General features: G+C 43.2%; 2 protein-coding genes across 4 annotated transcripts in view; one reads left to right on the top strand and one right to left on the bottom strand.

Annotated features, from left to right (window-relative positions):
* The window catches only part of ABL2 (ABL proto-oncogene 2, non-receptor tyrosine kinase), a 59492-nt gene extending 51393 nt beyond the window's left edge, over window positions 1-8099 (top strand). Inside the window, exon 12 of the mRNA XM_085232244.1 lies at window positions 7808-8099. The gene's annotated coding sequence lies outside the window, so the exon portion shown is untranslated. The remainder of the gene's footprint in view (window positions 1-7807) is intronic.
* Window positions 1-17591, bottom strand: part of FAM20B (FAM20B glycosaminoglycan xylosylkinase) — a 21744-nt gene extending 4153 nt beyond the window's left edge. The window contains exons 1-7 of one of the 3 annotated variants that reach the window (XM_085232246.1): window positions 17489-17591; window positions 12215-12740; window positions 9502-9588; window positions 8116-8225; window positions 5788-5959; window positions 3115-3306; window positions 1258-1317 (exon numbers count right to left, since the gene is read on the bottom strand). In XM_085232246.1, coding sequence (XP_085088372.1) covers window positions 1258-1317; window positions 3115-3306; window positions 5788-5959; window positions 8116-8225; window positions 9502-9588; window positions 12215-12591 — 998 coding nt within the window. In that variant the 5' untranslated portion in view covers window positions 12592-12740; window positions 17489-17591. Of the gene's footprint in view, window positions 1-1257; window positions 1318-3114; window positions 3307-5787; window positions 5960-8115; window positions 8226-9501; window positions 9589-12214; window positions 12741-12826; window positions 12939-17488 lie in introns of those variants that run through there. The other 2 variants (XM_085232247.1, XM_085232248.1) reach the window with 2 other exon arrangements.

The following is a 17591-nucleotide window of genomic DNA, read 5'->3' as shown; positions in this document are numbered from 1 at the left end:
GAAAGTAAACACATCAGTGATCTTTCTGCTTTAATTGCCATTAACTTTTTTTATGCTAGCCCATTTAAACAGTTTGCTCCAAGAACCTCCTGAGATTCTCCCAGCACATTTTTGTGTTTTAGAATCACTGGTCTAAACTCTTTTGCTTTTGATGGACTCCAAGGAAACAGGCAATGCAAGGAAGTGTTATAACAAACAGCAGTTAAAACAATTCAGTACATGGCTTCTTATAGTGGCATTTCCCTGGTTTCAGAAGAAAGGATATCTGAAAAGCAGGCAATTGGTCTGTTAAACAAATTTCTCTTCTTGTTGTGTTTTGAAAGATTCCCATAAAACAGGGAACTAAAAATGCATTTAAAATTAGCACAGGAAAGCTAAAGAATCTGAAAAGCATTTAGTTTAATTGTTCTTCCTATGGCTTCTGCAAAAATGTTTCAGAATGTAGGTCAGGTGTGCTGTAGCATGCACAGAGCCCTGCTTGGAGCAAGCAGGGGCGAGAGCTCAGGCTTTCTGCAGAACTCCCAGGTCATGAGGGGATTCAGGAGACAGAACCATCCGCAAACAGCCCCAAAGAACTCTCAGCTAGAGGCTTATTTTGGCAGGTCTAAGGGGGTCAATGTTATCTTGAAGTAACAGCTGCAGGAAACAGATGTAACAGTACTTTTTTTCCTGGTACTTGCATCTATTGCTTGTTAATGAGAAGCAGCAGTGGCCTGGTGACAGAGGGGACAACAGGAATCAACTGCCCACAGGCATTAGAAAAAATGAGCAAAAAACACAGTTTACAAGGCTGAAAACAAAAACCTGCAAAAATTGAAAGCTATTTTGCAAGCCACACCCTGAGCAGTGCTACAGTCTTGCTTAGACAGAACACTTGGAAATGAAGGCAGTTCAGCTGCCAGACAGGCTGAGTTTCCATCAGGGAGAGCTGTAACTGTGGTGTGAGAACTTCCATCCAGCAGGAGCTGGATGCAGACAGCTGCAGATGCAACCTGCCATACTGACTAAGGACAGATTTGAACCAATGACCTGGAGGTGAGACTGCTTCCTATACTGCCTGATTTACTCCCTTAATAAAAATGCATTTCTCAGCCTCCTGAGCGCTGACAACACATCAAACAAACACAGTACTTCAAAACTGGAAAGCATTGTACATGAGTTTTCAGGTTGCCAGAAAGCCTCAAATGTAATTTTATTGCAAATCTAAGGACAGCAATTGCATAAGTAAAGTCAACAGCATCTCTGCACTTCACTTACATGCAGCACTGATAAAGAGGAGCTAGGATGCTTCTTTCATCCAGGGCAGGGTTGCCAAAGCTGAAAAGCAAAATAAAAGTAAACGAGTTGAACACAATGTTGCTCCCAACATCAACAGATTTGTAAAGAATTCAAAAATCAATACTAGGCAACTTCATGCTCCAATAGCTCAAATCATTTAAATGAGAATATAAACAGGTCACGACCAATTACAGAAATAACCCTCAGCAGTGTCAGCTAACATACCAGATACACGGAAGAAACATCAGTGTACCTAGCTCTTCGTCAGATCAAGGCACCTCAGGAAACAAACTTCAGAGGAGTTGAAGAATAGAGTTCATCTTGTAAAGTGGAGGAAAGGAGTAAGTAGTACTGCAGACACAGAGCATGACTTTTGCCTGTCTGACACAGCAGCCACATGTCAGTTTAGACCGCCAAGTTTAGATCAACAGTTCAGTGTAAACGGTGATCAAGCTTAACACTTCCCCATCACACTTCCTAAGGGAGATCTGCCAAAAGAATTCAATAGTATTCTAATCTTCATCTAAGTGCCCCCCCCCTTTTTTTTTTTTTTTTTTTTACTCCTTGTAACACTGCTTTCAACAAAGAACTTTCCCCTCAGTAAAGATAACTTACCCTATGAGTGTGGCATTACTCTGCTCCAACAATTCTGTTGTTAGTGGCTTTAAAAAGCTGTTTCTCTGCACTAATCTCGAAGAAGAGGAAAGAATTTTATCCAAGCTTACAAAAAAACAAATTACTTCTTGGCCTGTTTACAGAAGTGTTTCTGTAACACTATGAGCATGTACCATAAAGAAAGGTCTGTCGTGACCCTCAACTGTTATATTCACTTCCAGGGACTAACAAACTAGCATCCTCCCAGCACACTGCCAGAGCAATACAGAAAGCCATTTTTTGGCCAAATTCACCTCAAGCAATCTGAAAGCAGCAGTAATTTAGCAATCTCAAGGTAGAACATATCCTGCTGACATAATTGAAGGGGTGTTACTGAAAAGGCTAACATATAAAGATAAAATGCTCAACTCAGCCTCTTCAGACACATGAGAAGCAAAGGAAGGGGGAAAGAAAGGAATCCATAATCTGGAAATGAAATGGGGAAAGAGCAATCACACACTTAATAATAAAGGTTGGCCTCAGGAAGGACTTCCCATCAGTTACTCCCAGTTACTAATACACACTTCATTTTTGTCTTGATACCAGTTAATGTTTTTATATTAAAAATGATTTATGAAGTCCCTTAAATATTTTCAAATGTGTTGTTCTGCAAAAATGATATTCCTAATAATGCTATCACACCTGAAAGTGCGTTTTTCTTCCTCTACCATATTTTGCTCTCTGTATCAGCTCTATCTCCCATTTTAAACTTCTATTGATAGAGCAGACAGATCCAGAAGGCATTGAATGCCACATCACCCAGAGTGATGTTATAAAGGGACCTGTTTATACCATGGCACTCACACAGCAAAACCTATAACCTTACGTTACTTAAAAGAGTACAACTGAGAGGGGTTCTGTGGTAGGAAAAGCAAACAAACCTTTAAAAGCTGCTTTTAATAAAGAAGTTCTACTTAATTTGGGAGTTTCTGTAGTTTGACTAAGGCTTTACCCAGAACAATCATACCTACGTAAGCAAAGTACAAAGTACCATAGCCTTTGAAAGTTCCTAATATTTGGTGAGTACTAAGATAGCAAGCTTTGGATTTCTAGGGAAAACAAAGCCAAAAGCAATTACTCATGGAAAAATAAGCGAGCGAAAGATAGAAAACGGAGAGAGCAGATAAATGTGTGCCCCCACACCTGCTCAGGCCTGGCCACCAGGATTTCCCTTACTCTCACCTTTTGGCATTGTCCAGAAGGATGAGCATACTGGCTCCTTCATCATCCTGAAAGCTCTCATAGTGATGCCGGTCAGCGTTCCCAATTAAGTAGTCAAATATTGCTGTGTCAATGATATCCAGCAGGCGGGGGCCCGAGTCGTAGGGCGAAGTCTTCTTCACAGCATCACAATAGCTCTCATCGTACTCCCATCTGTAGGCCATCAAGAGAAATCAAACCAAATCTTTGAGAAAGATCCATCCTCGCACACCACAAGTATTTACTGCTCTCCCAGTATCCAACCGTCAGTGTTTAGAGAAAAATGGAGTGCAGGAAATAAAGACTCTAAAAGAAGAAAGAGCTAGACAAAAATGTTATCAGAAGAGTAAAATCTATGTTAATGCTCCACTGTACAGAGCAAGCCATAGTTTTAATGAAAGGTTTCATACCATCTTCCAACAGAAAAGGTCAGTTTGCTTAGTCACTGCTTGCAAGCCAGCAGTGGTTGGGCTGCCTCATGGCACGGATGGATGTCCATCAGGACTGGTCTGCTCTCATTTCATCCAGATTTCAAGTATCACGTCTATTTCTACTGCTATGGTCTGCTTCCATCAGCCTTGCTTTCCAGCTACCTCCTGACTGTTCTTCCTGTCTAATGCATATAACTTCTTCATGGTTACTGATGATCTCCACTGGCTCCTCCACAAGAGGAGGGCCCCATGTATGCTCGTTCTCTTTCACTCACAGTTGCCTCTTTCCTCTTGGAATCTCTCACCTTCTCCACTGGCAAGATTCAAAGTTTCTCTTTTCTCTCCTTTTCTCATACACATCGCCTATGTGCACACCTGTAGACTCAGAACATAAATATCACATCCCCATTCCCCAAATCTAGGTTTCTAAATTTTCCCCTTTCCTTCTTTACAGTTTTCAGAGCTATTCACCACCATCACCACCAAAACAGCCAGATCTTTGGCATATTTCCTTTCCATCTGTCAATCTAAATAACAAGTACATCTATAACATCTTCCACGTAAAGAATGAAACCATCCTTTGCAAAATAGCAGCTGGCAATGCCTTCAACCATCTGTGAACTGGAAACAAATGGAGGAAACAAAAGCTGGAGAAACTGACGTGCTCAAAAATGGGCAGATTAATTAAAGCTGAGAGAAGATCAGAATTTAGCAACTAGAACTGTCACACACCCCAACCTCACCTTCTAAAGGTCTGGACTCTAAGCTCCCATATTCCATCTTACCCCCAGTTATCCAAAGCAAAGCAACAACAAATTATTTTCTCAGTGCTTTTGTTAGCACTTCTCTAGTTCCCTCTTTCTTTTGCATCCAGGTCAAACTCATATTCAGTTTACAGCACAAACCCACAAGGCAAAAGCCTCAGAATGTGTTCTTCCTTGTACTTTGCACGCTTCCTTTTTGCTACCTACTCTCTGTCCCTCAAGTGTTTCTCTTTCTCTTATTTTACTTTAGATTGGTACTTAAATCTCTTGGAAACAAAGTTGAGATATACTCTGTTCTCCTCATTTTTCATTGAATTCTCAAGACAGATCTTTCTCCAACATTTATTACTCATTCTTAGTATCTAATTAGCCTAGGACTTTGAAGGTCAGAGATTCTATCTATTACATGTCCATTAAAAATTATGTAGACTAATGGCACTATATGAATTATGTTCAAGAGGCCAACTCAGGGCAGGGTATAAGCAGCAAGATCAGGAAGAAAACTCCGATGGTTATTCTTTTCATAATTACCAGAAGCAGAAAAAAAAGTGAGTGAGACACCTGGAATGTTTCATTCTCCTGATGCCCTCAAAGTGAAAAGCACAACACAGTAAGAACGACAGAACTGTGCGATCTGAATGAGTCAAGTTTAAACTTCAGCGTATATTAAGTGCCACAGGGAAACCCACACATAAACAGGTAGTGTAAGATAAAAACCAGTTCCTCAATAAAGCACACATTTCCAAGAAATTCAGTCAGTCAGTACTGTAATTGACAGTGTCCTAAATACTGTTGATTTTGATTGGTTGAAAAGGAGACAATGTCTGCTCCCCAGAAATCAAATTGTACATTTAATACCTTAAAATAATTCTCGAATCCATTGGATGAGAGTCCTTCCGAGGGCAATCACATCACTGCAACTCAACCGCAATTTCAGAACACAGACTAAAAGTCTTTCCATTTGCCATGGATACAGACTTGGTTTGGAGCTCAGTAACCTTTTCCATCTGCTCTGGCCATGGCAAATACATGGAACTCCAATTTAAACACTAACATCCTACATTTACTGTACAGGACTACTAGATGCCATGTTTGTTCTCCTCTAAAAGCGTTTTCATATACTGAGCATCGTCCCCAAACACCGCTGGTATCAAAAGCAGATTTAGTGGCCCAGGAGTTTTGGATCTTCATAGCTTAGAGTGACTGTATGGTGGAGTTACGTAAGGGGCAAGAAAAAGGAAAAAGACAGCACTCAGTACCATGGGAAACAATCAAGGTTTCTTTCTTGCTCACTTTTAAATTAAATCCCAGACTTCTTGACTTCTACTGCTGTATAAAGAAAGGCACTGACAAAAATCCAGGTTTAGAGAAGACCTGCTCCTTAATTGGCTGTTATATTGCAAGGGCAATTCTAGAATAAATCATCACGTATAAAGATTAATCTTATCATGATCTCATACCTGGCAAGTTTGCCCTCACGATAAGTCCTACCCCACGGGTGCCGATGCTTCTGAAGAGGCCAGACATCTGGTAGCCAGAGAGTCACTGACCCTTCCATGATGTCCCCATCTGCACAAGCTGGTTCTGTTTCCCGACAATAGTAGCACTTTCCATAGAAACAAGTGTTATTACCTTCAAAAAAAACAAAGATCGTAAAAAAGCAGAACTTAATTTGAGGGAAAATCAGGAGCGTGTTGTTGCAGCAGAGCCTCCCCTGCAATAGCATTTCACTGCACTTGACCTCATGCTTCCTTTCTCTAAGAGGGAGAGGCTCAGAAGGGATTTAACAGACATCTATTCATCCAAAACAACATTAAGGACTTGCACTCAAAGGCAAGAGTAATTGTATTTTCCCAGAGTAATTGTATTTTTAATCACACAGAGATAATACAACACTGTGCTATCACCAAGCTTTTATGACCCCTTGCTAATCCTCGGGAACTTGACTTTGCAACCTTAGCACTGTTTGTTTAATATTTTCTTCCTTGAAAAAGTTGACTGAAAAGAAAGTAGTAAAAAAAAGACTAAGTGGAACTCAAAAGGAGTTGGAGACCTGTGATACATCCTAGCTACGTGAGCCAAGTCAGCAGAGGAAACAAGCTGTTGTTCACAAGACCCAGGAACAGAGTAGTGTCAGAAGTTTCTGAGTGTCTTCTGACAGGAAAAGAACAACGAAACCCTGCAGTCTCCAGTCCCTTAAGAGCTTTGAAGCCTGCAGGGTAAAGTAATCCAGTTGCCTGGATTAACACATTTATCTTAGCCTTTTCTGTTTCATCCTCCTAGCTTGCCTTGGCTTGAATCTTGCCAAGTCAACTCCAGTTCGATTCTCAGAAGCCTTCTTCCAAAACGTTCTTCAACAACGGTATCACAAGGAGGGGACACACTTACTCCCTGTCCTTTCTTTCTCCAGCTCTACAATCATCATCTTCCCCAAATACTGACACGTGTTTTTCACTTTCCATCCTGATGCCACAGGTTCAAATCCCACATCACAATCCTTTAGTCAGACAGACTTCTGTGGTCCCCTGTTCATTCAAATCTGGCTCTTACACTCCTAGCATCTCACCTGGACAACTGAAGAACATCAGACATTTAAGACATTTACAACATTGAACTTGCAGCAGACCAGGTTTCTATTTACATGGAAAGCCCTGCAAGTCTCTCTTCCTATCCATGGCTTACAGCAGGTCTACCAAGAGACAGAATTCTAAGAGATTTTAGCTGTAGCTCTAGAAAATCAGCAGAGTATTCATGAGCTACCTCTGCTTTAAAACCTCAGAAATTTTGGCGAACGTGAGAGATACTCCCCCGATGCAATCTTCTCCCCAGTACCATCCATTTCTCTGCTTTATGTTCTGTAGAACAAGAAGTTCCAAGAACTCTAAGCAAAGGCAATGAAAATTGTTTGGAGACATACTTTTCAAGCCAGTGTTTCTGCTAGAAATTGCTTAGTTATTTTGGCTGAAACGAGAAAAAGTAAATTCTGCCTGTGGCAGACACTCAGTCAGAGTGCAAAAGGTTTGGCAAGGCAAAGTTACCGTCTGAAAGTTCAACGTTATAATTGAAAGTGTTACATTAACTCAGTAGGTGAGACTACCAGCAGTGCTTGTAATAGAAATACATACAGACACATACATCTGCTGTAAAGAACAACCATCACTTAATTCATCCCATCAAGAAAGAACCAGCAGCCATTAGGAATTTCATGAGGAGCCTGAAGGAGTTAAGGCTGCACTCCTTCTTGGTGCTTAATGACCACCTGGCAGGAGTTCACATTAATCATCTCTACTGAGCACCATTACATTATCACAGCATTATTACTGTAAGCAACATAAGGAAGTTCTGACACGGTTATGAATGCTTACCAGAGTCTGATGTGGCACAAACAACACTGAACATCAACCAATGCACCAGCTCTATCAATTATCCCAAATAACCACTGTGTTCACATTAAATACAATTCCATTTTTTTCCTTTCAGGTCTCATCACAGACTTTTCTAACAGCTTCTGGAAAATAAATACATTTCTTACTCAAAAAATCCTCATCTGTAACAGCAGCATTAGGGAACACAAAAATTACAGATGAAAAACTACTTGGAGAAAATGAGGCTCTCCTCCCCCGCCAAATGGGGTTACACAAGCATGACGATCTCTTCTGGCACAGAAAGAGGCTTACCAGCTTCCTGTATCATAGTTAACTGTTCTGTAACTGTGTCAGAATCCCACAGTTCTTTTTTCATTAAGCATTCTTCTTCACTTGGTTGGAGAATCCACGGAATCCACTTACCCACAGTCATGAAGGTACCCAGAAGCTGCTCTGTGGCAACTGGTTTGATCTCTGTTCGTAGATTCACAAACCTGCCAACCACCAGTGGAGCTCGTCGGAAACCCAGAATCCTGATTTGGGGGAAAAAGGGAAGAAAAAAAAAAAAGCAAAACACAAGATGAAGAATGAGAATGAACAACACGGAGAGCAGATTGAATTAAAAATAACCAAACAATACACTGTCTGTCTCTGTGCTGTTGTGTGAAATCAAGATGATTTGAGACCTGGGAATAAAGTTGGAATACAGCAGCAACCTCCTTGTTGCTCCAAGGCAAAGAAAGGAAACTCCTTTTCCTGAAGTGCCTGCATGTCAGCCTCACTTTACAGGATATCAGTGACAGTTCTTTATTAGACCATTTGCAGCACAGCAGCACAGGATGCATCATACTCCAAATCTCAAAAACTGGACTTTGTGCCAGAAATATCTATTTCTGTCTTGTGAAAAGGATCAACAACAACCATATGGTCTTCGGACTGGTCACATGCAAAAATCATCTACTTGTGGGAATCTCTACCTAATAAAATGTCATGCTTAAGACCAATTCAATCATACTTGAAAGTACACAGTCTAGGAGTCTGGCCTTTGAACAAGGGACAATCAATGCAGCAACAATGGAAGAGTCTCTCATTAACAGCTGTGGCTTTGTTTCATTTGTAGCGTGGGGTTTTTTTGTTGGTTTTGTTTGTTATGGATAGGCAACAAATAAGTCCCGTAAGTACAAAATAACTCTAAGAACAGGCACCTGTCTGAAAGCAGAAGACATGCATGAAGACAAAACTCACAGCAAATACAGATAAGCAAGTTTGAGAAAATGTGGGCATTACAAGTAAATAAATGCAGAACTTAGATCTGGAAAACCTGTTGCTGTTGCCTCAAGCTCACAGCTGAAAGCCCAGAACCCTGGGCTGCACAGCCCCTCCATCAGAGATTAACACACAGTGCCACTCAGGTCCTTTCTGACACAATGGCATCTTGGGCCAAAATATGTAGTTGTCAGCAACAACTAATGTACATGCTAGTTCTGAGGGCACAGGGACTTTGCTGAGTATTCTTGAAGAATACAAGAACACAGGGGTACACATCCAACAAGAGATTCTTCCAAATATGATGCATCAGTGGTTTCAGTGCTCAGCCTCCTTTTCAAACACCTCACAAAAATCTTTAATGACAGCAATCTGCATAGATCTTTGAAATGCAGTTTCACAAAAAACCCTTATCATTTTAACCCTAAAGTAACGTGACATATTGGCAGGTGAGAAACAGCTCACACCTGAGGTGTATTTGTCAAGGGACTGAAAAAGCCCTTAACACAGGTAATAAAACCAGGTAGCTCAATAGTTCCATACCTATCCAAGTGAAAGGCTGCCACTTCTGCATTGTGTCTGTCGTAGCCAGCATACGGTTCTCCTTCCACTACGTAATCCCTGGCATACCTGTAATTGAAGTAAGAAAGAATGATTCATGCAGGATTTCCATCAGTTCAGCTGTTCAGAGTAACAAGTGCAAGAACAGTGCTAAGTTAAACGCTCTCTGGGTCACTTTCAAAATGACTGCCTATGGGAGAAGGAAAATTATTAATGATTTTGAATCGAATACAAACCACTGAAGTAGTAAATAAAGAGGAAAGATAAGTAATTTACAGTGGTCTCAAGAGCTTGGAAGCAGGGGCCCATTGAAACTGATGAGTTTTAATTCAACCATATGCCAAGCCACATCTAAAAACAAAGAATATAGATCCAGCTACAGAACAGGGGCCTACTTATACTGGAAAACAGCATCTCTGCAAACGATTTCGGGGTTAGAATGGATTGTAGATGAACATGAAAATAAAACCTGATATTGTGGCAGAAATGTCAAACGCTATCTTTAGCAGTTAAAGGATCAGCAAGCGTGAGTCTAAGAATGCAGGATACAAAAAGGCCATTTATTTTGGTGGAGAAGAGACAATTACCAACAAGAAATAGAAATTCGACATGCATCACAACAGCAGCCTTTTTAAAAAAAAAAAAAAAAAAAAAGATGTCACTTAAGTAGTCAAAGCTGAGAAGTGTCAGAGATTCACGTCATCTGAATCAGGCCTAGACTTGCTAAAGAAGCATTCTTCAGATAAGCATAAAATAACAATTTAATAAAATACTGAGCAAATGGGTGAAACAAAATACACTGTCACGTAAAGTAAGGTAAAATCATCTTACAGATTTTCTCATTTCCAGCTATGAATCTGTGTAAAATGGATGTTTTTTCAAATGACCTGGGGCCCAAGCAGTAGCAGTGGAAGTGAAGCCACAGGGTTCTGATGTTTTAACTCTACGCAGAGAAGATCTCTGGAGCCAGACAACATTTCATCAGCCTGAGTAAATGCTTTGGCTTCTCTGCACAGCAGCTCAAGAATTAACCAGTGCTAGATGGCATGCAGGCTTTAGAAGGAGGATTTGAGAGATTCCTTCCAAATTTGACAGTTGCTCCAAACAAGCAACTTCACATAAACCACTGGCATGTAATGGTAGCAACCATTAATCACTGTTCACTTAAGCTAGATTTTGAGTAATTGTTAAATGAGATAGCCACCTTCAGAACGCTGGCTCAAAGCCAGGTCTTTTGTATACACTTACAGCAGACTTGTGAAAGCATGATCACATTTTGGAAGCTGCACAGCTAAAATGTATTGGCAAAACACAATCAACACAATCTCCACGCACAGTAGGCATCAAGTATTTCCCTGGGCAGAGGTAGCAAATCAAGAGAATCCATTCTTTTCCAGTCAGTAAGCACACTCAAAAAAGTTGTTTACTACAGTAACTTCCATACACGGTTCAGGCCAAAAGCTAGCTAAGCAATGACAATCTTGCAGTGACAGTACAAGACTACCTACAAGAGCAGCTATTCTGCAGCTGCAAACAGAACACAAGGCCGTCCATCTGTCCTTACCTGTGGCCATATTACCTAGCACTCTATAAACTGCCTGGCATTCCTGTAAACACTCCCAGAAGCACAAGTTCTTCTTGCTGAACAGTCACTGCGCTTGCTTGCACACGTATTCCATTATTGGGATGTAATTCAATGCTTGGTGATATTCTTTATAGCACCCACTTATACAGAAAACACTACAGAAATGCCATGCCTTGTCAGTGCCTTCACTGGTCACACTGCCTGCTGTGCCACCAGCACCCGTGTGAAAGGTTCAGACAGTTAAACCTTTTACAGTTAAACCCGGGTCAGTAAATGACCACGTGGAAACAGGGCTGCAAACTCCAGAAGTGAAGGGCAGATGTTTTTCCTCATTCATTCTCTAATCACTCATTAACATGACAGAAAATCTTTATGCTCCTCAATCCAATATCCTTTGTAGAGATACCTATCACCCTGTGATGACACTTGAAATTTGCAATGCACTCATAAGACACACCTACCTTACATTCTCACATCTTTTTCTTTTCTTCTCGTTCCTTTCCCCGAAGGCAAGCAGTTCAAAAAGCTTTATAGATGGGCTCAAGATTTCATAAGCATTCCATCATGTCAAATTTCCCTTCGGGTCACCATAAATAGAGGCCACACCAAGGAAGTATCACTGCTTGCCCATTCTTAATTTGCTCCTCCAGTACTCAACATTGGCAGCCAAGAAATGCAGGGGTTTTTGCTCTGACCTACAAGTCATTTTTACAGTCTGAACACAGCTGCACCAGACACCCAGATACGCTTTTAAGACCACTGTGAACTTTCATTCCTTCCCTATTCCTGAACCGCATTCCCCCATGGCACCTTAGTGAGACTTTTATCAAGAAAGCCCCTCCACACTCCAGAACCAGCACTTCCAGAATAAGGAAGATGCTCCTCAGCACCATCAGGTTTAATTAACATTCCTAAAGGCTGTTTCAAGCTGTACAGCCAGAGACAACTGGCTCAGTAACCTCAGGTAACTAGGAGACCAGCAAGGCTCTCTACTGTCTCACAAGTAACAGAATGACCTTTCTGTTTGCCTGCAAATTTGTAACGTAGATGAACGCAACAACGTAAATAAGTAGGGCAGCTATTAACTCCGCCACTGGAGAGAATATTTACCTCTTAGGTTTGAAAACAACCTTCTGTCCTCCTTCAAGTATTAGCAAAGCTTTCAGCTGGGTCCCTTTGTATCCCACGTCAGCTTTGATGATTTTCTTTGTTGACATGGCATGCATAACAGCCCCCAGCTCGGGCGTCTCCTCGGGGTACACCTCACGGGGCACGACCCATTGGGCCGCGATCTCCCATGGGGACTGCAAGGTGTGGTCGAGCCGGGGGTCCAGTTCTACACGCAGGCTGGCCATCATGCGGTGAAAGGCGCGCTGGTCCTCCCGGTTGGCAGCTGAGGTGTCCAGGTTGTCAATGAGGAAAACTTTTGTGAAAATGAAGATGACAAGGAGGATGGCCAACAGCACGACTCGCTGCTTTAGCTTCATGGTGACCTCGGGCCCCTCTCCTCTCGCCCCTTCTGACTGTTCGGGAAGTCTATTGGAGATCAGGTGAGGAGCGGGCTGTTAGTTACTAAATTTCATTCGTAACTTGCATTGTAAAAGACAGACTGCCACTGAAGCATCTCCTGGAACTCCTGAAAGTAAACAAAACACAAACTTAAAAGATTGCCTTCCCACAAGCTAAAAATCAATCCATTCCTGGCACATAAGCCTGGATTACCTACACTTGTATCCTAAAGCCCAAGCATTTCTGTTATGTTTTACTGCCTCCCTGTAGCCTGTATACACACAGAAGGGGAACTTGCCTGAAACCGTCTCTATGGAGCCAAAATCACAACAGTGTGCTGCTAGCTGCAACTACAACAGCAGAGACTTTTGCTGTAGTTTCGGCTGATGGCTCCAATTTCACAAACACCCTTCCATCAGTAGAACACATGACTTCCAGTTTCCTAGAGATATGTCTCTCAAGAGAGATGTGCCAGGTTGGCCCTCTGACATCTAACAATCAGTTACAGCAGCTTCACTGCCTCATTTCCTGAAGGTGTTAAGACTTAAGCACACAACAGGCTTAATTTATTACCTTTGATTTGTAACCATTACAATTTACTCATCTCTCCTCTATTCTTAAAGTGACAACTTCACTTTCTTGTGGTTAACTATATATCTTATGCAGTCAACCATAACACCAGTAACCACAAAAAAAAAAAAGAAAGCAGAATATCTGTAATCTCAACAATTGAGATTCAGTTCAACAATTCAATTAACAAGAAGAAAAACAGGAAACACTAGCATTACCTTGTCCCAGAAAACTTACCCAGAGCACAGTTAAATTCACACTGTTCTAATGGTGCTGCAAGAGATGCCTCACCTCTCAACAAACCTGTAACCTGCAGTGGTGCACAGCCATCGTGCCCTGCCTGCACAGCTCACCAGGGCCGCAGTGTCTCTGCAGCCACCAGACAGCCCAAGGATCCAGGCTGATCCACCCTGACGTGAGCTGCCTTTGCCAGTGTTGAGCCAACTCAAAAAGCTGGAGAGAAAAGGGAGAAGGCACAGAAGCTCCAGTAATGGGAGATGACACAGCACAGCCCATCTGTCTCTGTGAGATGGCGCGCCAGCACTGCCACTGGAGAGGGGTCCTATGCTCACATCCTTTCCGCCTTCGTGCAAGACCTGATGAGCGTTAAAGCCGGACCACTTCCCCCCCACGTGGTTCCCGAGAGTTGCACAAACATCTGAGGAGGGGATGCTGCAAGAGCAAACATTTCTCCTGGCAGCAGTGCTGAGGATACCTGAATGTGTAGGTGAAACTACAGCCCACACCAGTACAACAAAGGATAAGTGGCTGAATCTTCTGGAAGCAGCCCACCAGCAGGGACGTGGACATTCCACGGTCAACCAGCAGGCCATCCTATTTTCAGAAACAGCATTTTCCATCAGCACCACTTTGCCACCACAGTCCTGCTCCAGGTGACAGCTCAGTTCAGCTGAGCCTTTCCTAAGCTACCCATTTTGCCTCTTGAACACTTCCTACAAAACCCATCCACAAAATCTCCTAATGACAACGAGTTAAAAGTGAAATGTGGACATGGGGCTTAACAGCCACAGCAACAGAAAAACACCATGGAGAGTAAAGAACAGGGAGAAAGAAGCCTATCAAGCTTCAGGGGTGCTTTAACTAGCACTGTGGTCATGTGCTAACCACGTGATGTTAACTTTAATCTACTGGAAAATAAGTGCTTGTACAAATAGTGAAAGACAACAAGCCAGACGTTTATATGGTAATTAAAACAAATCATTGCTCTTCTCCGTTCTGTGGAGGCAGCCTGTATTTCTGCAAACAGCACGTCCATTTGCATACTGCATGCTGCCAGCATGATAACAAGAAGCACAGGCAAGGAAGACATAGCTGACCCCAGAGCCCTGACTGACAAAAACAAAAAGGAAAGTATTTCAGAGAGCCCTAAATAATAATATTATTCTTAAGCCTGAAGAAAACAAAGCAGATCAGGCTACATCTGAGTCCCCAGTCACAATTTCATAACTTCATTTCTTTAAAATAAGTAATTCTAGATCATTTTGAACACTGCTGTTATCAGTACCTTCTTTCATCCATTTCACAAATCCATTAGTTTTCAAGAAGCTGCACAGGAGAACATCCATTCCTTTCACAATGGTCACTCCTTATTGTGAGATACGTATCCATCCACACATATGTTTTAGGAAAGCCTCACAGCCCAGTGTTGGTCAAGTAAAGCACTGGATAGAAGGCATTAAGCCATTCCTAGCTCTGACACTCAAGTTGGGTACTCCATTTCCTAGAACTGATTTTCAGGCATTTCGCTAGGGGTGGTTTGGGCTGGAGAGAGGGGGGGAGAACACAACTATTGCCACCACTTTAATTAAAGGTCATTTACTTCGCTCATCCGTTGTGACAGCTCAAACTAATTCTGGCTGAAAGCCTCCAACTATGTAGATAGAAGCTAGCAAAAGGAATTAAATATTTGCTATGAGATGTTTCAGTAATTCCCTTAGCTGAAAAAGCAAAGCTTCCTTCCCATGCTATAGGACTCCTCCTCATGCTCTGACGGAGCCCAGACCGCGGCTCTGCTCTCTGCAGCTCCGAGCAGGTGAGCCCACTGACTCCTTATGACATCTGCCAGAAAGAGACATCAGTTGCTTTTCTCCCAGAATCAACCAAGCACCCCTGAGGTTGCTATGAGATCGATTTTGCACACTAGCTGCAGAGCCTGCACATTACTCGTTAGTGCCAATGTGATGCTCATTGCTGTACGAAGCGAGCCAACAAAAATCAATCTTTCCGTGAACGAGTTTACCATGGAGCAAGAGCTTCATCTTTATTGTCTTAAATTCAAGATCGTAAGAGTGACAGCACTGGGGTACTGTAAGAAAATATTTATCTGGTTTGGAAAGAAATTAATTTCTCCCAAAAGGACAACTAATTTATTTCAAATGAAAAGTATAAGCCCTTGTCACAACAGATTAAAAAAGAGGATTATGAGAGCTTGGGACATATGAAGCTGGTCCTGGAACAAGGACGGAGATGGGAAGGGTGGCCACAGAAACAGGGAAAATAATGGCTACAATGTCATTTTTTTCAAAGGGGGAAAATAAGGAGAGAGAACTCATGGAACAAAGGGCAAAAGGGTCAATGAGAAAGTAAGGGACCGAGGTAAGCTTTGAGGAGATCCAACAAGGAAATGGTTTCAGAAGCAAATGGGGAAGACAAAACAAGAATCCCCACACTGGACAAAAAGGAGCAAAGGGACAAAGAAACCACTTAGCTGTACATCAGGAGCATGAGAAGTCTGAAATGATACCATGCATCCTTAATACCAAAAGGCATCAGAGCAGGGAAAGGCAAACAACGTTTAAGCCTACAACTAGAGCTAACACATCACAACAACAGAGTAACCCAGAACAACACACCTTCCTCCCACTGCAGGGCAGCCAACACTCATCTCTCTCTAAGCTCAGGTGACTCTAAAGCTGCTGTATTCTTTGTATTTTTTTTTTCCCCACTCTCTCCAGCTAGCACTATTGGACAGAAGACGTAACTCAAAGAATCTGTTGCTTTATCACCCAAACTCCACCTCCATGACACAGTACAGAAAAAAATCTACTTCCCTCTCTATTGCTTTCCCATACTTGTGATCAAGCAGAAAAACAGAAACAAACAACCACACCAGCTTTTCAATACCACCGTTAACCAGCAGGTCTACACCAAAAATACTTTTAGATTTTCACCATTTCACCAGGTGATTTCCTGATCAATTCTGCCTCTCATTACAGCCAGGTCTGTATTCTCAGCAACTAATGAGCCTTCCAAGTCAATATCTAAAGGACAGCATCTGCTAATTACCACGGTTAGGTTATTACGGTTAGGTTGCAGTTGGACTTGATGATCTTTAAGGTCTTTTCCAACCGAGCAATTCTATGACGGTGGGCTCACCACGCACACAAACACCTAACTGAAGCATGCTACAGGCTACAAATAGCAGCGAGCCCACAGGTACAGCCAGCAGCCTCCAAAGCCAGCAGAGCACAGCCAGCTGGGCAGCCATCTCTGAGGCATCTCTGAGCAATGTGCTCCAAATGATGAAAAGGTCCGAGCGGTGCAGAAGTTTGCTCTGTTGACAGCAGGACAGAAAACACCAAGGTTTGAGCAGACGACAACCTGAAACAAACACGGTTATGCATGCTCTAATTCCTGTTCAAACACACATTTTCTTTCCCTACGCCTTTTGGAACCTCCTACGAAAAGGCCCGCAGACCTTTGCTTAGATTTGTCACCTCATTCTGTCACTTCCACTCTCTGCACGCTGTGCCGTGCACTAGTTGGTAATCCAGCACACAAAGCTCCACCTGCCTCTCTTTTTCTGTAAAAATCCCCACTTATCTGCAGGCAAAACCTCACTGACAGCCTATACGCCAACTTTTCTTTATACAAGGAGAACTAAACCTCCAGCTTCCAACGAGAGAGAGCGCAGTGCGGTCAGAAGGGCTGCGGCGTGAGGTTGCCCTCTGAAGGCGGTGAGCGCCCGCATGGCAGCTCGAGGCCGTGCAGGTGCTGCTCCCTCAGCCGCGGCGCGCGCCTCTGCCCAACGGCCGTAACGGTCCTAACGGCTCCGCCTTCCCGCCACACGCACACTCTCACACACTCTCACACACACGCACCCTGAGGGCTCCCAGGCCGGAGGCGCTCCCCCGAGCCCCGCAGCGCCCGGGGCAGGGGCGTGCCCGCCCTCAGGTGCCGCCAACCCCCTGAGCCACGCAGGCAGATGCGGAGCGGAGCAGAGCGGAGCGGTCCTCCTCCCGCTGCCCGCTGCTCCCCGCCGCCGCCGCCCATCCCCGCTCTCACCGTGCCCCGCTCCATAGCCCGGCCGGCGCCGCCGCCAGCTCCCCAACATGGTGCCGCCCGCCGCCCCGGGCCCGCCCCGATCGCCGTCCAATGAGAAGCCGCC

Source organism: Meleagris gallopavo, chromosome 10 (genome assembly GCF_905368555.1).
Source record: "Meleagris gallopavo chromosome 10, MGAL_WU_HG_1.1, whole genome shotgun sequence".
Classification (NCBI taxonomy): Eukaryota; Metazoa; Chordata; class Aves; order Galliformes; family Phasianidae; genus Meleagris; species Meleagris gallopavo.
The sequence above is the reverse complement of the archived record's forward strand: the minus strand, read 5'-3'. Positions and strand labels throughout refer to the sequence as shown.